General features: G+C 42.6%; 1 protein-coding gene across 3 annotated transcripts in view; it reads left to right on the top strand.

Moving 5' to 3' along the window:
* Positions 1–22,952, top strand: part of IQCH (IQ motif containing H) — a 123,331-nt gene that overhangs the window by 39,823 nt on the left and 60,556 nt on the right. For all 3 annotated transcript variants that reach the window (XM_064267371.1, XM_023558367.2, XM_064267372.1), the window contains 2 exons: positions 7,695–7,815; positions 14,382–14,668. In XM_064267371.1, coding sequence (XP_064123441.1) covers positions 7,695–7,815; positions 14,382–14,668 — 408 coding nt within the window. The remainder of the gene's footprint in view (positions 1–7,694; positions 7,816–14,381; positions 14,669–22,952) is intronic.

The raw sequence follows: 22,952 nt of genomic DNA, 5'->3' as shown, positions 1-22,952 counted from the left end.
AAGTGATTCAGGGTGTAGTGTAAACAGCTTTTTTAGAGAGAGAGATCACAGAAGCCACATAGACCGCAAGCCCAGGGCAGTGTTTGGGGAGCTGTTATGATAGCAGCTTGGGGCTGGGGTAGAATTTCCCTGCTTTTGTGTATGTACAACGTTCAGTTAAGAATTTCAAGGAGCGCTTAATCTTTATCTATTGAAATCCCCAGCATGCAGTGCGACAGGGTGAGCCTAGAAAGAAAATCATGGCCCCCTGTGGTGAGGGGAAAAAAAGAAACAGCAGTTTAAGTGCTGGAAAGTTGAAAGGGAATGAACCTTTAGTGTTTCTGGTCGGTGGTGAAGCAGTTGTTCTGAGCTTTGGAATGGAGGCACAACATATGTGCCTCAGTTGGACAAAATGCTTCTCAAGTCAAATCAACTGCTAGGCCTGCATGTTGGTGCAAGGTGGAGGCCTAGATAATAAGGGATAGACTCCTGGAGAAGCAGCGAGTGGATAATGCTGCATAAGTATGGAATTATATACCGCATTTTCACCGTTCTGTTTAATGAGAGCCGCCACCACAGCGCATCACTTGCCACACAGCCGAAATGGGCCATTAGCTATCGAGGGAAAATTGTCTTTGCCGCTTTCAGCAGATGGAGCAAATATTTTACAAAGCATTTTACATACCGAAAACATTTGTGTGCCTTGGTAATGTTGGCTGTTTTACATTATGTTACCTTCCACAGCAGCATAATTTTACATCTCATCGAAGGCAAAGTTGGCATTTTTGATTTTTAAATTCTCAATTAACAATTAAACGTGGAGTATTAAAGCAGTCCTTAAACTTTAAGTAGGTGTGGGAAGTAGTTTATGACTTGCTGAAGACATTTTCATTTTTTCTTCATCCTCTCAGCATATTTTTTGCACTCTAAAGAGGGACTATGTCAAATGATCTTAATGGAAAGGAATGAGCGAAAACTTTCAAGTACCAATTGCAGAATGAGAGTAACCAGAGCATAGGGTGATCAGAGCATTTGCTGGCTTAAAATGTCCTCCTGGATCATGGATCAAGGTTTGGCTTACTCATTTGTATCAGTTAAAAATGTTTAAACGTCAAGGAACAGAAAACCCAACTCAAAATGGCTTAAACAAGAGAATTTGTTATTGCAGCTAACTGAAAATCCAAAGATAGGTTTGGCTTCAGACATGGCTTAATCCCATGGCTCAGTGATATCACCAAGAACCCAGTTACTTTCCATCTCTCCTCTGTACTGTTCATAGTGCCTGATCCATCCTAAGGCTTGCTTGCTTTCCTCACGATTGCAAGATGGCTGCCAGCTGCTCCTGGAGGTTGTCCTTGGACAAAGCAATGGGAAGCGAGAACATCTCACCTGGTAGCATTCTCAGAACATGAAGTTTCTGTTTCAGAAGGCCCCAGCAAATTTGATTGGCTGAATTGGGTCATGTGCCCATCCCTGAGCCAATCATTGTGGCCAGGATAAGGCTTTGCTAATCAGAAGCCCACCCTAGGAGCTGAGTGGAGTTACTCTCAATCAACTTGCCTGGCTAATGGGACATGGGCAGTTTGTAAAAGGAAATTTGGGATATCATTGCCCTGAACGAGAGGTTATAGGTGCTGTGCAGCTAACACGAGATGTCCAGGCTACCTTTTTTTTTTTTTTTAATAAATCTGACAGCTCCGAGAGCATCACATGTGGATGATCTAGCCTGACCCAGACTGACCATTTATGCCCAGCGATGGCAGTCACGGACACAGATCTCACTGCGCGGTGGCATATTGTTAGCCACTGGATTTGAATCCCACTTTTGCTACTTCATGGCTGTGTGACATCTTTGAAATGGAGGTAATAATACCTACCTCAGAGAGTGGCTATGAGATAATAAGTGTAAACCACCTGGCACAATACCTGGCCTATTCTAAGGTTTCAGTAAGCTTCAAAAGAAAAAGTTGCCATCGAGTCAATTCCAACTCAGTGACTCTATTGGATTTCCAAGGCTGGACTCTTCATGGAAGCAGACTGCCGCATCTTTCTCCTGCTGAGCCGCTGGTGGGTTCGAACTGCCGACATTTTTGGTTAGCAGCTGAGCACTTACAGAGCCATTATTTTATCTTTAAAAAATGCCTACAGTGACAAAATGGATACTGTACACGGCAAAGCAACCTTTCTAAATTCGCCATCAAATTTCAAACCCCTTCCTTCCCTCCGTCTTGGTGCTGCTAGCCAGTTCAAATCCTGAGGACCTTTCGTGGTTTCCTGTACCCTCTGAAAAAGACAGCAGGGGTGGTGGCGAACGCTCACCCAGGAGTCAGAAGGCAGCCAGAGAGCCCCTACTGTCTCCCTCGATGTGTGACTGTAGATGCCACCATCCCCTCTTCTCTTACACGAGACACTTGTCCTAGAGAGGCCATATGGCCCCTTTCAGTGCTGACATTCTTGCTTATTTTTTCAGGTCATTGTCTTGCCCTTTGTGCTACTCTCATTCCTCCATTTAGGGATATCAGAAGCCTCTATAAAACAGCCATCTAGGCAGGCTTCTTGGTTTTTTCTTTTGAATACCTTCCAATAAAGCCTAATGTGGGAGTCTGGAGGTGATTTCCCAAAAAGTTATTTTATTTACTTCGCCACTGAAGTCTTAGCAAAAGAAGCTCCCAAAATCAAATACAAGTTTGGTGGGACTGATATTGAGAGCATTCTAATTTGTATTCCTTCTTTCTCCTCTCCATCCTCCCGAATATGCACACATGCATATACTTGGAATTTACTGGTTGGGAAAACAAACTCTCTGGAGTTTGAAGTAGTTCTAGTCATTGAGGGCAGTATTAAATTGGATATGCTAGCATCTCCCCTTGAGACATCCTGAATTTCCTTCAGCCAAATATCTCTTTCTTCAAATTTACACTTTCTTGATAGAAAATGAGAGACAGAGAGAGAGCTGAGAGACAAGGCCCATGCTTGATAGACTAGAATCTCTAGGATCCACTGGTCAGCTGATGAAGCCTCTAGGCCTTCTGCTTATATCTTGGAACCTTCCAAGGTCGTGGCTATTGTTGATGTGCTCTGAGGGGTAAATACAAGCACTGGACAAAGAGTGAACAAGCCTGTGCTGTGGTGAAGATGGGGCTGAAGCTTCTTCTGGAGCTCTGGAGCTGTCAGCTTCACAAAGGCCAGCAGCTGAGGTCCATGGCCAGAGACAGTACAGTCATGATGGAATGAAAATCTGGGATTCTGGATTTGTCAGAAAATATATTTTTCTGACATTTGCTTATCATTCACAACATATATTTTCTTCCCACACCCCGAAAGTCATTAACTCTAACTGATATGCTCGATGAACTCCATTACCTTGATGTCAGTCACTGAAAGAAACTTCTAACTAATATCACAGGTTTGTAAGACAGGGAAAATTGCACCCCAATGGCTGGCTTATAGTGGATATTACACACACCACACTTCGGGAGGATAGAAAAGGGAGAGAGAAAGGAAGTTAGCCAATGGTTCACCCAACCCCGTTTCTTTCTGCCTTCAATCACGTATTGGTGTCATGGATTGAATCTGTCCCCCAAAAATATGTGTATCCATTTGGTTAGGCCACAGTTTCCAGTATTGTGTGATTGTCCACCATTTTATCATCTGATGTGATTATCCCATGTGTTAGTATAATACTTGTATTTCACATCAGACATTTTCAAAATAAAGAGATAAATTGAATGGTCAGCATGCCATCACTGTTCCTGTCCAGGAGTTAATCACGGCCCCACGCTGCCTCAGTGTGTGCTAGCCTCCCCGTCAGTCCCTTTAGCTGTATACTTCTCGTGATGGGACACGATTCATCATCCAGATTCCTGCATCAGTCTTTCCTCTAGGAAATTTACCCCCTTGCTGTGGCTTCATGCACAGTAAAAGCTCTCAGTGTCAAGGCAGATAGGTTGGCTTTGTAAGCAGGGACAGTGGCGGCAGCTTGGAAGAGTATCCGGATGCCTCACACAAGGAGCATCTTTACGAGTTAATTCTTTGCCCTCATGTAGCTTGTTGCATCTGAGGTGACACTTTATAAATGTCACCTCATTCATCTTCACAGTACCTATCAGAGACAGGGAATCCCATAAAATAAGCCCAGGAAGAATTGGTGGTTCTTAAGTGGTCATGCCCTCAGGGGATTCCTGAACAGCAGGTTCTTGTTGAGAGGCTTCACACTTCTCTAACTCTGTAACTTCAGTTGTTAAGGGCTGGGTCCCTGTGTCACTGCCACCATGATTCATTCCATAAACGTGTAGTGTTCCCTGTGCTGGGTAGTGGAGAGACAGACCTCAAAGCCACCATCCATGCCATGAAGGAGCCTCACAGGAACTGGAGAGCATTGAGAAAGGACACTCACTGGGGTGGTAGAGAAGGCTTCCTGAAGGAGGTGTGACTGGAACTAACTCAAAAAGGGCGAGAGGAGCCAGCCAGAGAGGAAAAACAGGAAAGAAGGCAGAGGAAGGAGGCTGAGCCTGGGCAGTTTAGGAGGAGGCTGGGAGCTGAGAGGAGGGAGATAAGGCTACTTAAGAGTCAGAGGCCAGATCATAAAGGGCCTTCCTTGTGGGCCGTCCTGAGAGTTTGGACTTGATCCTCAACTGATAGAGATTGAGTTTCAAGATTTAGGTAGCAAGATTTTCTTCTGCTCCTTCACTGCTTCCTCTTCACCCCCACCCACCAAACACATAAACACGTATTTCCCCTAAGGAAGTTTCTTGAAAGTCTTGACATTCTGTAATCTTTAAATACATGGATGAAAGAATGAATGAATGAATGAATGACTTCTCTTTGGACTATACAGACGTGAATGGCCACATGGCAGGTGGCATAATGGTTAAGTGGTACGGCTGCTAACCAAAACGTTGGCAGTTCAGATCTACCAGGTGCTCCTTGGAAACTCTATGGGGTAGCTCTACTCTGTCCTATAGGAACACTATGAGTCAGAATCGACGTGACGGCAATGAGTTTGATTTTTTTGGGCTTAATGCTACCATAACAAAATACCAAAAAAGTGACTGGCTTTTCTCACAGCTCTGGAGGCTGAAGTCCAAATCAGGGTCTCAAGGGTCTCAGCCACATCCATTCCTTCTGTGGACCTCTCTCCTGGTTTCTGGTGGCTGCCGGCAATCCTTGGCATGCCTGTGCTACTTCTAGATGCATCTTCCTGTGGCATCTTCCCCCTGGGTGTGTCTCTCTCCATGTCTTTTTTCTGTTTTTTTTTAAGTTACCACTCAGAAAGGATTAGGTTTGGGACCCATCCTACTTGGTATGCCCTCATTGACATAACCAAAGAAAACCCCTATTTCCAAACAGGGTCACATTCACAGACACAGGGGTTGTTACTGTTAGTTGATTCCAACTCATGGCAACCCCATGTGTTACAGAGTAAAACTACTTCATTGAGTTTTCTTGGCTGTGATCTTAACAGAAGCAGATTGCCAGGACTTTTCTTCCATAGTACCTCTGGGTGGTTTCAAACTGCCAACCTTTAGGTTAGTAGCTGAGCACAAACCGTTTGCACCATCTAGGGACCTTACAGAGGTTAAAAAACACAACAAAACAAAACTTCGTTGCCATCAAGTCAATTCTGACTCATAGCAACCCTATAGGACAGAATAGAGCTATCCCATAGGGTTTCCAAGGAACAGCTGGTGGATTTGAATTGCCACCCTTTTGGTTATCAGCTGAGCTCTTAACCACTCTACCACCAGGGCTCTTTACAGAGGTTAGGACTTTATATCTTTTTGGGGTACACAATTCAATCCATAATAGCAGGTAACTGGATAGATGGTTTAACAACTTTCAAAAGTGGACCAGAGAAAGGCCCTTTAATCAAGGCAGAACAAAGACGAAGCTTGCACTTGCCTGGGAGAGGACCTGATTTGCAAGGCTTCCTTTCCTTGATTCCATTTTCCCGAGCTGGTCAGTAATCTAAAGCCATCCTTCAGCGTCCCAGCTTTGGGCCGCCTCAAGAATCAGAGACAATTGGTCTTCTTCACAACAGTAGAGCAGTTTTAACAGAAACATGTATAAAATAAGAAGAAAGATGAGTCTGGATGACAGTACTCTGGTAAGAAACAGAGGGGTCTGGGTTGTTGGAGTTACTGGTTTCGTGTGCTTGTTTATGATTTAGATGCAGGGTTTGGGAAGTCAGGTAGTTAGTTGACAGCAAAGATCAGAGAACACATTACATGGTGCAGGATGCGAAGGGTGGGAAAAGCCCATTGCTTTGACAGCAGTTTTTCTTGCCTCTTCATCGCAAGGCACAAGCTCCCTACATGAGCCTGCTTCCCCAGCCCTTCTTAACAGACCTCCCCCTACTGTGCAGCGAGTCATCCGGACAGCGAGTCATCCGGAACCAAGAGTGGGCCAGGGCGCTCTCTCCATTCCTCATGGCGTTTTTGTTTTGTATGTCAAGCATTTACTAAGCTAAGCAATGAGACTCTCCCACTGGGATTTTCTGAATATTTCAGGAATTATTCAGCTTATTTGGACCTGCTATTTTTTAGAGTATACTTTCAGATCTTTTATCTTCTGTTGTAGATTTTCAGAAAGCACTGGACCCAGAGTGATCCAGATGTCCCAAAGAGTTGGCTGTCACTTTTTAACACTGGGGAAATTGGAAATAAATGCCCGTGCACATGTCGTCTAAGATCCCTTTCAGCCCCGTGCCACTTGCAAAGCTACCGCTTTCCTGCCTCCTCGGCATTACTCAGTGTCCCTCTTAGGTCTGGAAGTTCCACTGCACCCAAAGCCAGTCTGAGTTTTCTTGCCCTGTCCCATATTTTAAATATGAATACTGCCCATCAAATTGTCTCATATCCAATGCCCTGACCCGCTTCTGGCAGAAATCAAATCGGAAGCGGTAGCTTCTATTTGAAAAATCTTTACACAGTCTAATAGGAAAGAGCATTGTAACTTATGACATCCAAAAAAAAAAAAATTGTCCCAGTAAACGAAGGCCTTTTACATTAAAAAGCCAGAGGGTTTCCAGCATGGGTTTTCATTTGACAAGAGGCTCTGTAGTCTTGGGTTGTCTTACTGGTGATATGGGGCCAGCATATCTCGTCTAGGCAGATGAGAATCTGCCCTAGTAGGAGAATTTCAGGCAGATTGTGGCTGGCCCTGCTCTTCCAACCTGCCCTGCCTAAAATCCCATCTTTACAGCTTCAGCAGTTTCAGGCTTTGATCCCACAGTTATAGAATATCCCGGCCTGCCATTGAGTGGGAAAGGGCACAGATTCAAGATAGGGAAGTACACAGAAATACCTTGCCAACTCTATAATTTCTCCCAGGGTCAATCCTGTTAGGGTCATAGAATAAAAAACATTCAGGTCTGAAGGGGCAAGGGACAAGTTAGTCAACCCCACATTTTACATAAAGGGAAACTGAGTCCCAGAGCAGGGAGGGACATTGCCCAAGGACACTCAGACAGAAGGTGCCTTTCAGAGACAACAGGCACCATGCTCAGCAGTTTTTCGGGGGCCAAACCATTTTGAAATATGAAAACTGAAATGGCTGGGAGAAATAGAGAAAATTTTCAAAATGGCTTTCTGACTCTGGGTAAACAGTAACCACATTTTTTTTGCCTGTTGGAGGCCTGGTTTTTAATCACTCCACAAGCAGTTTTCATTTCTGTAGTAAAATTGCTTGTGGTTCTATTTAATTTGTTTCTGCAGGAGCCAGCTTTGGTGAAGATCTCGGAGGAGCTGGCGGGCATTTTAGCACAGCACGCACAGCCAGTCAATGAGAAACGGTTCCCAACGTGGAGGAAATTCCTCCAAACATTTCTCAGTCAAGGTAAATAAGACTGTAAAGTTTCTGTCAAGGATTAGTCATTACACAACCTTGAATTCAAGTTTTGGGTCAACCTAGGGCCAATTTAAATACTCTGCATCCCTTGTATTGGTTGAGAAAAGTGCTCCTATGAGCAGGCTTTTTTCTTTCTTAAGCTTTGCCCAAATATTTATCTTGCACCCAGCCTCTTAAGTAAATAGGAACTGTGTGTACCAAGCATGATGTACATAGCTCAAGGTCCTGGGCTTTACTTTTTCTTTGCACTACAGACCTCCTGAGAGGTGGGCTTTGGAATCAGATGACCTTGGTTTAAATCTCATCCATGACCTTGAGCAAGGTTCTTACACCCTTGGAGGCCCAGGTTCCTCACTTACTTACCTCCTCACAGGGGTGCGAGGATTCAATAAAATATAGATATGAAAGTTTCTACCATGGAGCCTGACACAAAATAAGTATTTAATAAGTGTTAATTCCCTTTCCATTCTCTGGGACAACAGAAATGGTCTTAGTTCCAGCTCTGAAGGTAACACAAAAAAACAAACTGTTCCTGAAGGAGAAGGAGAGCAGTGGGATGCAGACCCCAAATTCTCATAAGACCAGACTTATTGGTCTGACTGAGACTGGAAGGACCCCAGTGGTCATGGCCCCCAGGCCTTCTGTTGGCCCAGGACAGGAACCATTCCCGAAGCCAACTCTTCAGACATGGATTGGACTGGACAATGGGTTGGAGAGGGATGCTGGTGAGGAGTGAGCTTCTTGGATCAGGTGGACACTTGAGACTATGTTGGTATCTCCTGCCTGGAGGGGAGATGAGAGGGTGGAGGGGGTTAGAAGCTGGCGAAATGGACACGAAAAGAGAGAGTGGAGGGAGGGAGCGGACTGTTTCATTAGGGGGAGAGTAATTGGGAGTGTGTAGCAAGGTGTATATGGGTTTTTGTGTGAGAGACTGAGTTGATTTGTAAACTTTCACTTAAAGCACGATAAAAATTATTAAAAAAAACAACCAAACTGTTGCCATTGGGTCGCTTTCAACTCATGACAGCCCCATGTATTATAAAATAGAGCAGCTGCATAGGGTTTTTTTGGCTGTAATTTTTACAGAAGCGAGTCGCCAGTCCTTTCTTCTGCAACGCTGCTGGGTGGGTTCAAACCACCAACCTTTAGGTCAGTAGTCAAATGTAAACCATTGGCACACCATGGCCCATGTTCTTTTTTTTTTTTTTTTAGTATTTTATTGTGCTTTTGGTGAAAGTTTACACAGCAAATTAGGTCGTCATTTAACAATTTCGACACAAATTGTTCAGTGATATTAGTTACATCTTTCACAATGTGTCAACGTTCTCCAGTTGTTCTGTTTCCAGTACTCTAGTTTCCCTGCCCCCTTATCTTCTCATCTTTGCTTTAGAGTAATTGTTGACCTTGGGTCAACAATTCTGAAGGTAGAATTTCCAAATAAGGGTCCTCTGCAGTCCAGAAAACAACCCCAGCCTCCATTGCTTTCATCATGACCATCCTAAGTCATCTTCATTTTCTAATGCCATCATGAGGTCCATGCATGATGGACTAAATGGAGCAAATGACGCTATCTCTGGTCGCAGAGGTCCCTGTGAGAGTGCTACATGGAGGCACACACGTGCAGTGGTCCCTCGCTCTCTAGAAGGTTACAATCTAAGGCAGACATTCTTACCTGGTTACCTACATGAACGATGAGAGAAAGCTAGTGTGACAGACCACAGGAGTTATCTGTCTGCTCTAGTCACTGCTGATCAGAGCACCTCTGAGCTCCACAGTCTATAAGACTGCTTACTCTGTCAGGTATGCCCAGAGGAAGGTAAAGAGAAGGTTAAGGAGCCATCCCCTATAAGGAAGAGTTCAGGAAAGAAGATATGGTTGGCTTTTTAAAAGATTAAGGTCAGATCTGATAGCAGCCTCCAGGGACTAAAAAAATCTGTGAAGTGATATATAGTAATAATATTATGAAATGAAAGAACTGTCAGATGATAACCACGGCAGCAACAACACAATGATGATAATAGCAGACGTTGTTTATTATGTGCCAGGTGCTATTCTAAGCTTACACATACTAAGTTAGTTAAGCCTCTTCACCATCTTCTGAGGCAGGTACCATTCTCACCCTCCTTTATAGAGGAGGAGACAGGTACACAAGATTAAGTAACTCACCTCACATCACTCTGTTAAAGAAGTGGCAGAGCCAGCAAGTCCTCAGGAGTCATGGCAGAGCCAGTGGGTATATTTACCAAGGAACACATCTTAGCTTGGTGTATGAGAGCAAGGGAAAGGACAGACTTGTTGGTCGTTAGAAAACACTGCTGGGTAGGGCAGAGGCAGGGGAGTAGAGTGAGAAGATTTGTAGTGAACACCCTGCTACTGAATTATTTAAGCAAAGGGTTGGATGGACGGGCATCTCACAAGAACGCTAACAAGGAATTCGTCACTGTGGCAGGTTGTGCTACATGACCTCCAGTGTCCTCTCAGCTTGGAAATTAAATTACAATGACAAAAAGGTAAAAGAAAAAGAGTCGACCCCATAACTAAGTGGAAAATGAGATACCTACAACCAAAACTGGTTAAAAAAAGGAGTTTTCCGTCTGGGAGGGGAAGACTATGAAGATCTCCAGATCCATCCAGAACAGGATGTTATTAAGTTTCTAGATCTTCCAAGGTCAGCCTGCAAAGCCTTCCTCTAAAATATTTATTTTCACGTGAGATTTATAGATCAGAAAGCATTTTCTCAGCCACTGTCACCTGAGCTATATAACCATAAGCTAAGGCTTCATCTTTGCCTTCTGCTCATCTCTATCCTTTCTTCTCAGCCATGTTGTAGTCACCGAGCTTATTGATGAGAGGCAGAATAAACTTTACTGACCCAGTTTTATGGATAAAGAAACTGAGGCTGAGAGCTGAGAAGTAACTAGAGCAAAATCATACAACAAATAAGTAGGAAATGGGAGCCCAGAGTTAGACCCTGTAATTGTATGTAGTGAGTCTCAAAAATCTGATTCTTCTGTGAAACATTTCATGACATGGAGGAACCTGGAAGGCATTATGCTGAGTGAAATTAGTCAGATGCAAAAGGACAAATATTGTATAGGACCACTATTATAAGATCTTGAGAAATAGTTTAAACTGAGAAGAACACATTCTTTTGTGGTTACGAGACGGGGGGAGGGAGGGAGGGTGGGAGAGGGTTATTTACTGATTAGATAGTAGATAAGAACTACTTTAGGTGAAGGGAAGGACAATACTCAATACAGGGAAGGTCAGCTCAACTGGACTGGACCAAAAGCAAAGAAGTTTCCTGGATAAACTGAATGCTTCAAAGGTCAGTGGAGCAAGGGCGGGGGTTTGGGGACTATGGCTTCAGGGGACATCTAAGTCAATTGGCAAAATAAACTCTATTAAGAAAACATTCAGCATCCCACTTTGAAGTGTGGCGTCTGCGGTCTTAAATGCTAACAAGCGGCCATCTAAGATGCATCAATTGGTCTCAACCCACCTGGAGCAAAGGAGAATGAAGAACACCAAGGTCACAAGATAATTACGAGCCCAAGAGACAGAAAGGGCCACATGAACTAGAGACTTATATCATCCTGAGACCAGAAGAACTAGATGGTGCCCGGCCACAACCGATGACTGCCCTGACAGGGAGCACAACAGAGAACCTCTGAGGGAGCAGGAGAACAGTGGGATGCAGACCCCAAATTCTCATAAAAAGACCGTACTTAATGGTCTGACTGAGACTAGAAGAATCCCGGCGGTCATGGTCCCCAAACCTTCTGTTGGCCCAGGACAGGAACCATTCTCGAAGACAACTCATCAGACATGGAATGGACTGGACAATGGGTTGGAGAGAGTTGCTGATGAGGAGTGAGCTACTTGTATCAGGTGGACACTTGAGACTGTGTTGGCAACTCCTGTCGGGAGGGGAGATAGGAGGGTAGAGAGGGTTAGAAACTGGCAAAACAGTCATGAAAGGAGAGAGTGGAAGGAGGGAGTGGGCTGACTCATTAGGGGGAGAGTAAATGGGAGTATGTAGTAAGGTATATACAAGTTTATATGTGAGAGACTGACTTGCTTTGTAAACTTTCACTTAAAGCACAATAAAAATTATTTAAAAAAAAAATCTGATTCATGTAAGTCAGTGTTTGCAAAGCTTCTGCCTGGGCCTAAGCCCAGTGAATACAGCAGGCCCTGCATAAATGTTTGCTGAATGAGTAGGGCCCCCCCCAAGGTTTGCTGACTGTAAGACCACCATCTCCCACCATCTTCCACTATCGCCTCTTTCATTCCATTTCTGCAACTCTCAAGGGTGCTTACGACCACAAAATGTGCTACAGGTTTGATTTCTGTATTGTCGTGGGATTACAACAAAGGCAATACATTTTTTAGAAAGAGGAATTTGTCACTTTGAAAGGACAAAAATGGCCAGTGAAAAGACTATGGTCATGATGCTGACAGTTTGAATAAGCGTAATTGAAATAAAATATCTCAAGTCATCTTATAAATTATAAAGGAAAATGTTTCTACTGAAGCACTATCTTTCAGAGCAAGTTGTCGCATGCCATCAAGTTGATTCCCACTCTGTGACCCTATATTACAGGGTAGAACTGCCCCATAGGTTTTCCTTGGCTGTAATCTTTCCAGGAGATTGCCAGGTCTTTCCTCTCACTGAGCCACTGGGTGGGTTTGAATCGCCGACCTTCCAATTAGCAGCTGAGCACTTAACCACTGCACCACCAGGGCCCCTTTCTCAAAGCATGGGTGACAGCTAAAGCCACCAAGTTAACTGTATCAGAGAGACTCTGTTTTGCTGCATTTACCTTGCTAAATCCCCAACAACTATAAATGATTCAGCACACATAAGCAGGCCTCGTTTGAAAAAAAGCACTTCCCAAGCCAACCTGGTAGATAACTTAGGGGTTAATGTGTACTCTCCAAAATTAATCAGTTTTCCTTCCCAAATCAGCTTTCTTTAGGACAAGCTCCAGCCAAGTTTATAGACATTTAAGGAAAGTGTCTTTTGTATAAAGTAACAGATGACTGCATTTGGAAATTGCTCAAATCTCAGGATTTAACCGTATATGCGGATTAAGGCCTGTTGCTCACACCTGAGGGCAAAGGCCACCCCTCCCCCCCGCCCCCCCCCCCCCCCCCCCAGCAAATTTGTGAAATACAGGTCAGGTTGACCTTAATTCTGTTGGGATCCAGAGCCTGCCATGTCTAGGGAAAACTTAGTTGCTTTTACTTATAAATTATCCAACTCTTTACAAATAGGCGTTTTTGTTTTGTTTTTTTCAACGTTTTATGTAAAAGGCATATAACCAGTAAAAAAAAAAAAAACTGCTTTTTTTTTTTTGCATTCTTTTTTTTTTTTTTCAACTTTTTATGTAAAAGGCATATGTATACAGTAAAAAACGGGGGTCATGTAATGGTTGTGGAAGCAACCAAGCTAGGCCACAAAATTAGCCAGGGCTGGTGTTATTGCTGTGGTTGAGCATCAAATTTGCCTCTGTGTTTTTTTGTAGTCCAAGCAAAACGTAAAATATGATAAATTATAAAGCTCTCATTATCAACAAGGAGGCACAATTGTTCCTCAAGAGAATCAACATCTCCCAGCTCTATATTTTATAAAAAAATGTTGTATAATTAGCTTTATATAAGAGTCCTCTGGCTGATACATGGTCAATGTTCTCTTGTGCCCTGGTGGTGCAGCGGTTAAGCGTTTGGCTGATAACCAAAAGGTCAGTAGTTTGAATCCACCAGCTGCTCCTTGGAAACCCTATAGGGTAGTTCTACTCTGTTCCATCGAGTTGCTATGAGTGGGCATAGACTCAAAGACAATGGATTTGGTTTGTTTTGGGTTCTCTTGTGCCTGATAGAAACCCAAACCTATCAAACCTTCACAAAGTAGTGAAGTTGAACCAGAAGAGCACGGGTCATCAACATAGAAACTGGTCTAAAAAAACCTGTTGCCATCGAGTTGTTTCCGACTCATAGCAACCCTATGGGACAGAGTAGAACTACCCGCATAGGGTTTCCAAGAAGCAGCTGGTGGATTCGAACTGCAGACCTCTTGGTTAGCAGTCAAACTCTTAACCACCACACCACCAGGGCTCCACAAATTGGTTTATGGGTAGTTAATTCCCTCTGAGGGATTTGCCCATAGTTCTTGGGTTCATCATTTATGTAATGAATAGATGTAAACTTGATGCTCTCCTTACAGTGTCTTCCTAATTATGGTCAGAAGTAAAAGCTACCATTCATTGAGCCTTACTACATGCCAAGCATTGGGCTAAATACTTTAGATACATTATCTCTAAAATTCACAATAATTCAGTAAGGTAGATTTTTTTTTTTTATTACCTGAGATTCCCTGAAAAGGAAGTTCAGGGAATTTAAGTTGCTTGCTCAGTGTCTCTTAAGACATGAGTGATTCCAGGATCCGAGCCCAAGTCCGACTGCCAAGGCCTGTGCTCCTTCCTTCTGCTCTAAATGCACCAAGTCCACATGAACCCATCCTTTTACCTACTCCATGCTTTTCCCGCCAGGGGGTGTGATTGAAGCGTTCCCACCTGCAGGAAGTGTCACCAACCTGACGGTGGACATGCTGATAGAGCCCAACGGAGTAATCAGGATACTGTCAACAGGGGACCAGTTTCATGCAGACGGCCCCTTGATCTCCTCCGGCACCACCTTGCCTCAGACCTCAGTGGACCCCCAAGTTCTCCATTCTATGTGCCTCCAAATTGGAAATGCCTGTAAAATGAGAGATGTGGTTGGTTACTTCTCCATAGACCTGGTGACTTTTATCGATCCAGTTACCATGGAGCAGCAGGTAAGTTGAATTGATGTCAGAGGAAATACTAAAATAGATAAAGACTCCATACCCTCCACGTCCATACTATGGGGAATATGAGGAGCTTCTGAAATTCACTGTTCTCAGGAGCTGTCTCTGTAAATTCAGCAATTACATGGTCCATGCCAGTCCACTTGGTACCAGGCTTTCTATGTGGAAATGTGGGGCCAGGGCCATCTTGTTTGGGTACAACTTGAGTTTCAGTGACTGAACAGCTCTGTCATCCCTCATAGCTCTGTTGACTGGACCCTCAATTCTGCACATAAGTGTTGTGCTTGTGTCTTATCACAGAACTGTTTTACGCCACACAGGGATTTGACCTGTCCACAGCCTGTTCTTAAAGAGAAATCAGTCACCACAGAGCAGTCAAGAGACCCTGTTCCTGTTCCTTTCCTTGTCAGTAATTCACTAATGACTTAGGCTGTCGGGTTTTTCTTTAAAAAAGATTATGGGTAAATATTTCAGAAATATGAAAAGTATAAATAGTCATATAATGAACATCACAGGACCTAACCCAGCTTAAAGAAATAATGTGGTGCCAACACCAGTCCCACGTACCCCTTCCCAGTTGTACGGCCCCTTTTCCTCCCAGGCTCAGCCACTACCTTACATCTGGGGTTCCAGTTTCCTTCCCTATCTTTCCATTCTCACTGCACATGGATGGACCCATAAATAATCTATACTTCCATTTTTTTTTATTATTCTACAACTTGCTTTTATTTATTCAGTATCACATTTGCATGATTCATCGTGCACATGTGTGTGGCTCTGATGCACAATATTCTAGATAAATAATTTTTAACCTTTTTTGCCTTGGTGTTTTTCAAAATTATAGTATTGAAATTTGCTACTACTTCACAGGACAAGTTTCTGAAAATGTTCAGTTGCTCGTCTTTTCGTGTTGGGTGACCAGAGCTTGGTGTACAGGGTAAAGTGGCCCCCTGCCCTCCCTCTCTCAGTATCCTCTGGCCCGCCAGCATTTTAAATATACTCTTGTTGTTTTATATTTATTATTCTCAGCTTTATGGTTCTCCAGTCCGTCAGATGATGGTTTCAGAGTGAGAGTTTATGTTTTTGGCAGTTTTCAGCTTGTGCAATAATCATTCTGCATTTGCCTTCCCCTGCCCTCCCTTGGTTTTATATCCCATTCTCAGCCTTGCACTTGGAGAGAGAAAAGGACAAACTGAAGGGCATTCAGAAATCTACCTGAGTAGGGGTTTTTTTTTTTTTTTAGGGGGAGGACTGGAACAGTGCCCCCTGGTGAAGGAGCTGGTGGCAGGAAAGCAATGGGAGCTAAGGCAGGGAAGGCGCCGGCCTCAAACATTTGCCATGAGAAAGAAGGATTAAATCTGTGGTCCCCAGGGCAGGGGAGAAGATGGAATTTGGGGGACAGTCAGAGTTTTTACTTATTTGAGTTCAGTATAGGGAGAATTGCACACAGCAGTGAGAGAAATCTTCTCCAAACACAGAGCTGGTCCCATCCCTGGGCTTAACACCCTTCCAGCTTCCAGGATAAAGGTCCCCCCCTTCACTTGGCTGGCCCCGTCTGCCTTACCAGCCTTGTCTCACCCTTCCTCCCGCTCTTCTTCTCTCATCTTCAACCGCACTGACCTCTCAGTCCCTCTTACTCTTCATGCTGTCCCCCCGCCACAGGGCCTTTACACATGCCGCCTCACTACCTGAATGATCTTGCCTCTTCTTTGTACCTAGTTAACCCCCTCCCATCCGTCATATTTCAGCTGTAACCACACTTTCTCAGGGAAGCCTTTCCTGACCTCCCTGACATAGTCAAGTTCCCCTGTTTTAGGCTCTCGTATCATCATGCACCTCTCCCTCATACCAATTGTCCTGGTTGCAATTTTAAACTCATTTACATGATCGTCTGACTAATATCTGCCTCCTCCTCTAGACTGTAAGCTCCCTGAGCAGACATACCATGTCTCTTTTTTGCTCCCTATATTCTTCACACTTATCTCTGAGCTTAGCACGAAGTAGGTGTTCAGTAAATAAATAATTACTGAAAGAATGAATGAGTGAGCATTTGAGGTATTCTAGCAGATGCTGGACAGTGTTGTTAAGGCTATTAGAAAAGGAACTGATGTTAGTGGAGTGAATGGGGTAGATATTAACCCAAGATTCTCTGATTTTTTTTTTTTTAAATCATACTATGACTTCTTCTTGCCCCTTCCTGTTAATGCTTGAGTATATGGCCATGTGGGTTACAATTCAAACACTGGAGGGAGTTCTCAGTGAACACCCCAAAGGTGTTTCTTTTTTTTTTTTTGAGTTTTTTTTTTTTTTTAATTGTGCTTTAGGTGAAGGTTTACAGAACAAGTTAGCTTCTCATTAAACAATGAGTACACATTGTTTTGTGGCATTGGTTACCAGCACCACGACATGTCAACACTCTCCCTTCTCCACCTTGGATTCCCTATTACCAGCTTTCCTGTCTCCTCCTGCCTTCCAGTCCTTGCCCCTGAGCTGGTGTGTCCCTAATCTTGTTTTATTTTATGGGCCTGTCTAATCTTTGGCTGAAGTGTGAACCTCGGGAGTGACTTTATTACTGAACTAAAAGTGTGTCTGGGAGCCATACTCTCGGGGTTTCTTCAGTCTCTGTCAGGCGGGTAAGTCGGGTCTTTTTTTGAGAGTTAGAATTTTGTTCTACATTTTTCTCCAGCTCTGTCTGAGACCCTGTGTTGTGATCCCTGTCAGAGCAGTCGGTGGTGGTAGCCGGGCACCATCTAGTTGTGCTGGACTGAGTCTGGTGGAGGTTGTGGTAGTTGTGGTCCTTTTTTCTTTTGGACTGACCTGTCCCTTGTGTCTTTGATTTTCTTCATTCTACCAAATGGTGTTTCGACATCGGCAAGGGAAATATGTTTGCTCTCTATGTGTAATATCACTTGCAAAATCACTGGCATGTTCTCTAACCATTTGACAAGCGACATCACTTGAGAAAATCCCTTAATTTCTTTTCTAATTGACATAGTTTGTGGTGCCAAGGAAGAGACTGGAATATTATCAACCTCTGTCACTTTTACAGACTAACAGATTTCAAAAAAATGTTATCTTGTTCTACTTAGTATTTATTTGATTACTAGTGATAATGGACACCTTTTCATGTTTGTTGACCATTTATAAATCTTGTCTTAATTGCCTGATCATATCTTTTGCCCCTTTTTAAGTTGGGCTGTAATACAAGTGTTGGGTTGTAGAAACTCTTTGTATGTAAGGAACTGTAATTCTTTGACCGTTATACATTTGCAAGTATCTTCTCCCAGATTGTCATTTGTGACTTTTTTCCTTTTTCTTTTTCTTTTTTTCTCCACCATAAAATCATTATTTATTCCTTTGATAAGTACCATTTTGGGGGAGATGTCCCAAGGTACCCCAATGTCTTGTTCCTTATCACATTTCCACCCATGAGACTTAGCATCCATTAACGGCCTTCTCCTGAATCAACCACCACTATAATGGTGGTGAGTGAGCACCTCCAGCGCTACTTCTATTTGTTGAAACATCTCAATTGATATTCCATCAATTCCTGGAGCCTTGTTTTTCGCCAATGCCTTCAAACCAGCTTGGACTTCTTCCTTTAGTACCATCGGTTCCTGATCATATGCAACCTCTTGAAATGGTTGAACATTGACTAATTCTTTTTGGTATAATGACTCTGTGTATTCCTCCCATCTTCTTTGGATGCTTCCTGTGTAGTTTAATATTTTCTCCATAGAATCCTTCACTATTGCAACTTGAGGCTTGAATTTTTTCTTCAGTTCTTTCAGCTTGAGAAATGCTGAGCGTGTTATTCCCTTTTGGTTTTCCATCTCCAGCTCTTTGCACATGTCCTTATAATACTTTACTTCATCTTCTTGAGCCACCTTTTGAAATCTTCTGTTCAGTTCTCTTGCTTCATCAATTCTCCCTTTTGCTTTAGCTGCTTGACATTCGAGAGCAAGTTTCAGAGTCTCCTCTGACATCCATCGTGGTCTTTTCTTTCTTTCCTGTCTTTTCAATAACCTCTTGCTTTCTTCATGTATGATGTTCTTGATGTCATTCCACAACTCATCTGGTCTTCAGTCACTAGTGTTCAATGCATCAAGTCTATTCTTCAGATGGTCTCTAAATTCAGGTGGGGTGTACTCAAGGTCATGTTTTGGCTCTCGTGGACTTGCTCTGATTTTCTTCAGTTTCAGCTTGAACTTGCATATGAGCAATTGATGGTCTGTTCCACAGTTGGCCTCTGGCCTTGTCCTGACTGATGATATTGAGCTTTTCCATCGTCTCTTTCCACAGATGTAGTCAATTTGATTTCTCTGTGTTCCACCTGGTGAGGTCCACATGTATAGTCACCATTTATGTTGGTGAAAGAAGGTATTTGCAATGAAGAAGTCATTGGTCTTGTAAAATGCTATCATTTGATCTCCGGCATTGTTTCTATCACCAAGGCCATATTTTCCAACTACCGATCCCTCTTTGTTTCCAACTTTTGCATTCCAATTGCCAGTGACTATCAATGCATCTTGATTGCATGTTTGATCAATTTCAGACTGTAGCAGCTGATAAAAAATCTTCTATTTCTTCATCTTTGGCCCTAGTGGTTGGTGCGTAAATTTGAATAATAGTCGTATTAACTGGCCTTCCTTGTAGGCGTATGGATGTTATCCTACCACTGACAGTGTTGTACTTCAGGATAGATCTTGAAACATTCTTTTTGATGATGAATGCAGTGCCATTCCTCTTCAAGTTGTCATTCCCAGCATAGCAGACTATATGTTTATCTGACTCAAAATGGCCAATACCCATCCATTTCAGCTCACTAATGCCTAGGATATTGATGTTTATATGTTCCATTTCATTTTTGACGATTTCCAATTTTCCTAGATTCATACTTCGTAATTCCAGGTTGCAATTGTTCATGGATGTTTGCAGCTATTTCTTCTCATTTTGAGTCATGCCACATCAGCAAATGAAGGTCCCAAAAAGCTTTACTCCATCCACATCATTAAGGTCAACTCTACTTTGAGGAAGCAGCTCTTCCCCAGTCATCTTTTGAGTGCCTTCCAACCTGGGGGGCTCATCTTCCAGCACTATATCAGACAATGTTCCACTTCTATTCATTCATAAGGTTTTCAGATGCAGCGCTGTAGGTGCTCACTCGTCTGTGCCAAGAAATGTGGAAGACAACTTCCTGGCCAACTGACTGGAAGAGATCCGTATTTATGCCTATTCCCAAAAAAGGTGATCCAACTGAATGTGGAAATTATAGAAAAATATCATTAGTATCACACACAAGCAAAATTTTGCTGAAGATCATTCAAAAATGGCTGCAGCAGTATATCGACAGGGAACTGCCAGAAATTCAGGCCAGTTTCAGAAGAGGATGTGGAACCAAGGATATCATTGCTGATGTCAGATGGATCCTGGCTGAAAGCAGAGAATACCAGAAGGATGTTTACCTGTGTTTTATTGACTATGCAAAGGCATTTGACTGTGTGGATCATAACAAATTATGGATAATATTGCGAAGAATGGGAATTCCAGAACACTTAAGTGTGCTTATGAGGAACCTTTACATAGATCAAGAGGCAGTTGTTTGGACAGAACAAGGGGATACTGATTGGTTTAGTCAGGAAAGGTGTGTGTCAGGGTTCTTTTCTTTCAGCATACCTATTCAATCGATATGCTGAGCAAATAATCGGAGAAGCTGGACTATATGAAGAAGAACGGGGCATCAGGATTGGAGGAAGACTCATTAACAACCTGCATTATGCAGATGACACAATCTTGCTTGCTGAAAGTGAAGAGGACTTGAAGCACTTACTAAATGAAGATCCAAGACCACAGCCTTCAGTATGGATTGCACCTCAGCATAAAGAAAACAAAAATCCTGACAACTGGACCAATGAGCAACATCATGATAAACGGAGAAAAGATGGAAGTTGTCAAGGATTTCATTTTACTTGGATGCACAATCAACAACCATGGGAGCAGCAGTCAAGAAATCAAAAGACGCACTGCATTGGGTAAACCTGCTGCAAAGGACCTCTTTAAAGTGTTGAAGAGCAAAGATGTCATCTTGAAGACTAAGGTGCTCCTGACCCAAGCCATGGTATTTTCAGTCGCATCATATGCATGTGAAAGCTGGACAGTGAATAAGGAAGACCGAAGAAGAATTGACACCTTTGAATTGGGGTGTTGGGGAAGAATATTGAATATACCACAGACTGCGAAAAGAACAAACAAATCTGTCTTGGAAGAAGTACAACTAGAATGCTCCTTAGAAGCAAGGATGGCGAGACTACGTCTTACATACTTTGGATATGTTGTCAGGAGGGATGGGTCCCTGGAGAAGGACATCATGCTTGGAAGAGTCAGGGTCAGCAGAAAAGAGGAAGATCCTCAACAAGGTGGATTGACACAGTGGCTGCAACAATGAGCTCAAGCATAACAGCGATTGTGAGGATGGCTCAGGACCAGGCACTGTTTCGTTCTGTTGTGCATAGGATCGCTATGAGTCAGAACCGACTCGACAGCACCTAACAAGAACAACAACATAATGGTGGTGATTTTCTATTTCCATCATTCCTTCTACATTTATTAGTTGGCAATCTACTGCAAGGAAGAGTTTTTTTTTCCCCCTCCAATTTTCGTTTGTGCATATATGTATGTATGTATATCATTATGGATTCAGGAGTTTCTATCTTTTTCGATGGGTTGTCTTTTGATTATTTAGATGCTCAAATCATTCCAGATTTAACTAGTGACAGGTCCTTCAGGGTGGCTCCTGTTTCCTTTTGACATGTCCCCACCATTTCTGAGCATCTTCTTACTTTATGTCCAGTAAGATGTTCCAGACTCATACTTTCCCTGCCCCAGCCCTAGGATCAACCATCTCTCCAAGAAGCCCTGGTTCCTTTAGGTGGATGATAGTATTACAATCTAGGCTCTTGTTGTTCTCATTGCTACTGGGATGGCACTGCTTCTGGGCCCTCTCAGTGAACAGAGCTAGGCTATATATGTGTTATATATGTACAGTGCACACACACACACACACACACATTCACACACAAATATATATATTCATGCCTGTATAACTATTTCTACATCCATCAGTGTATATATTTAAAAGAAACATGAGTTCTTGCTGGTATCTCCAATTCCAATTCAACATCTCAAGATTCTTTCTAGACTTCCCGTCTTCCACATATAAAAATAACCTTCTCCAACAGTGAGAAACCTGAGGCTCTTTATCCTTAATGTAGTTCCTTATTTGCTCAATCAATAGTTATTCAATCAATGAACCAATCTCCCTAACCACTCCTGCCATCTCCTTTGCCTGCCCCACCTACATCTCACCCCTACAATTAGTGGACTACAGATTCATGTCATTGGTGTTTTAACTTTATTTGTAATGCTTGTCATCATACTAAAGTTGACATGGTCAAGTCTAGCTCTTTTTTTAAATTACTACGTTACCTTGATGTTATCACTTTCTTTCTCTGGTCTTCTATATTCTTACCCATAAAATGAGTAGGTTAGCTTACTTAACTTCTGAGGAATTTTTCAGTTCAAAACTTATTTATAATAGAACTTTCATAGTAGTTATTTTCTGTATCAGAGAATTCTAAATTTAATAATAATAATGAAAGTACAAATCCACCTTAAAAAAATCACAAGGAAATCACACAAGATTTAAATTTTATTGAATGGCAAAAAGTTTCAGATTATCTAACTTCCAATAATAGAGAATTTGTTAAACAGATTAATAGAATTGAATAATATGAAGAATAGAATTGAATACTATGTTTCTGAAGAATATTTAACAGAAAACTGTTTATAGAATAGTGGGAAGGTGAAAAGCAGATTGCAAAACAATATATGCAATATAATAACTTTATAAAAAGAAAAAAATACATAGGTAGAGCAAAAATAACCTAAGGATATACATGAAGATGTTACAAGTCATTATTCCTGCAGAACAGAATTGAGGGTATGGTAGGCATATAATGGCCCTCCAAAGATGTCCACATCTTAATCCCTGAAACTGTGAATGTGTTACTTTACGTGGCAAAAGGGACTTTGTAGATGTGATTAAGTTAAGGCTCTTGAGATGAGAAGATTATCCTGAATTATCCGGGCGGGCCCAAGGCAATCACAGGGTCCTTATAAGGGGGAGATAGGAGTGTCAGAATCAGAGAGAGAGATTTGAAAATACTACCCTTCTGGCTTTGAAGATGGAGGAAGGGGTCACAAGCCAAGGAAT

The sequence above is a fragment of the Loxodonta africana genome, chromosome 13 (genome assembly GCF_030014295.1).
Source record: "Loxodonta africana isolate mLoxAfr1 chromosome 13, mLoxAfr1.hap2, whole genome shotgun sequence".
Lineage (NCBI taxonomy): Eukaryota > Metazoa > Chordata > Mammalia > Proboscidea > Elephantidae > Loxodonta > Loxodonta africana.
This window is presented reverse-complemented; position numbering and strand designations above follow the sequence as displayed.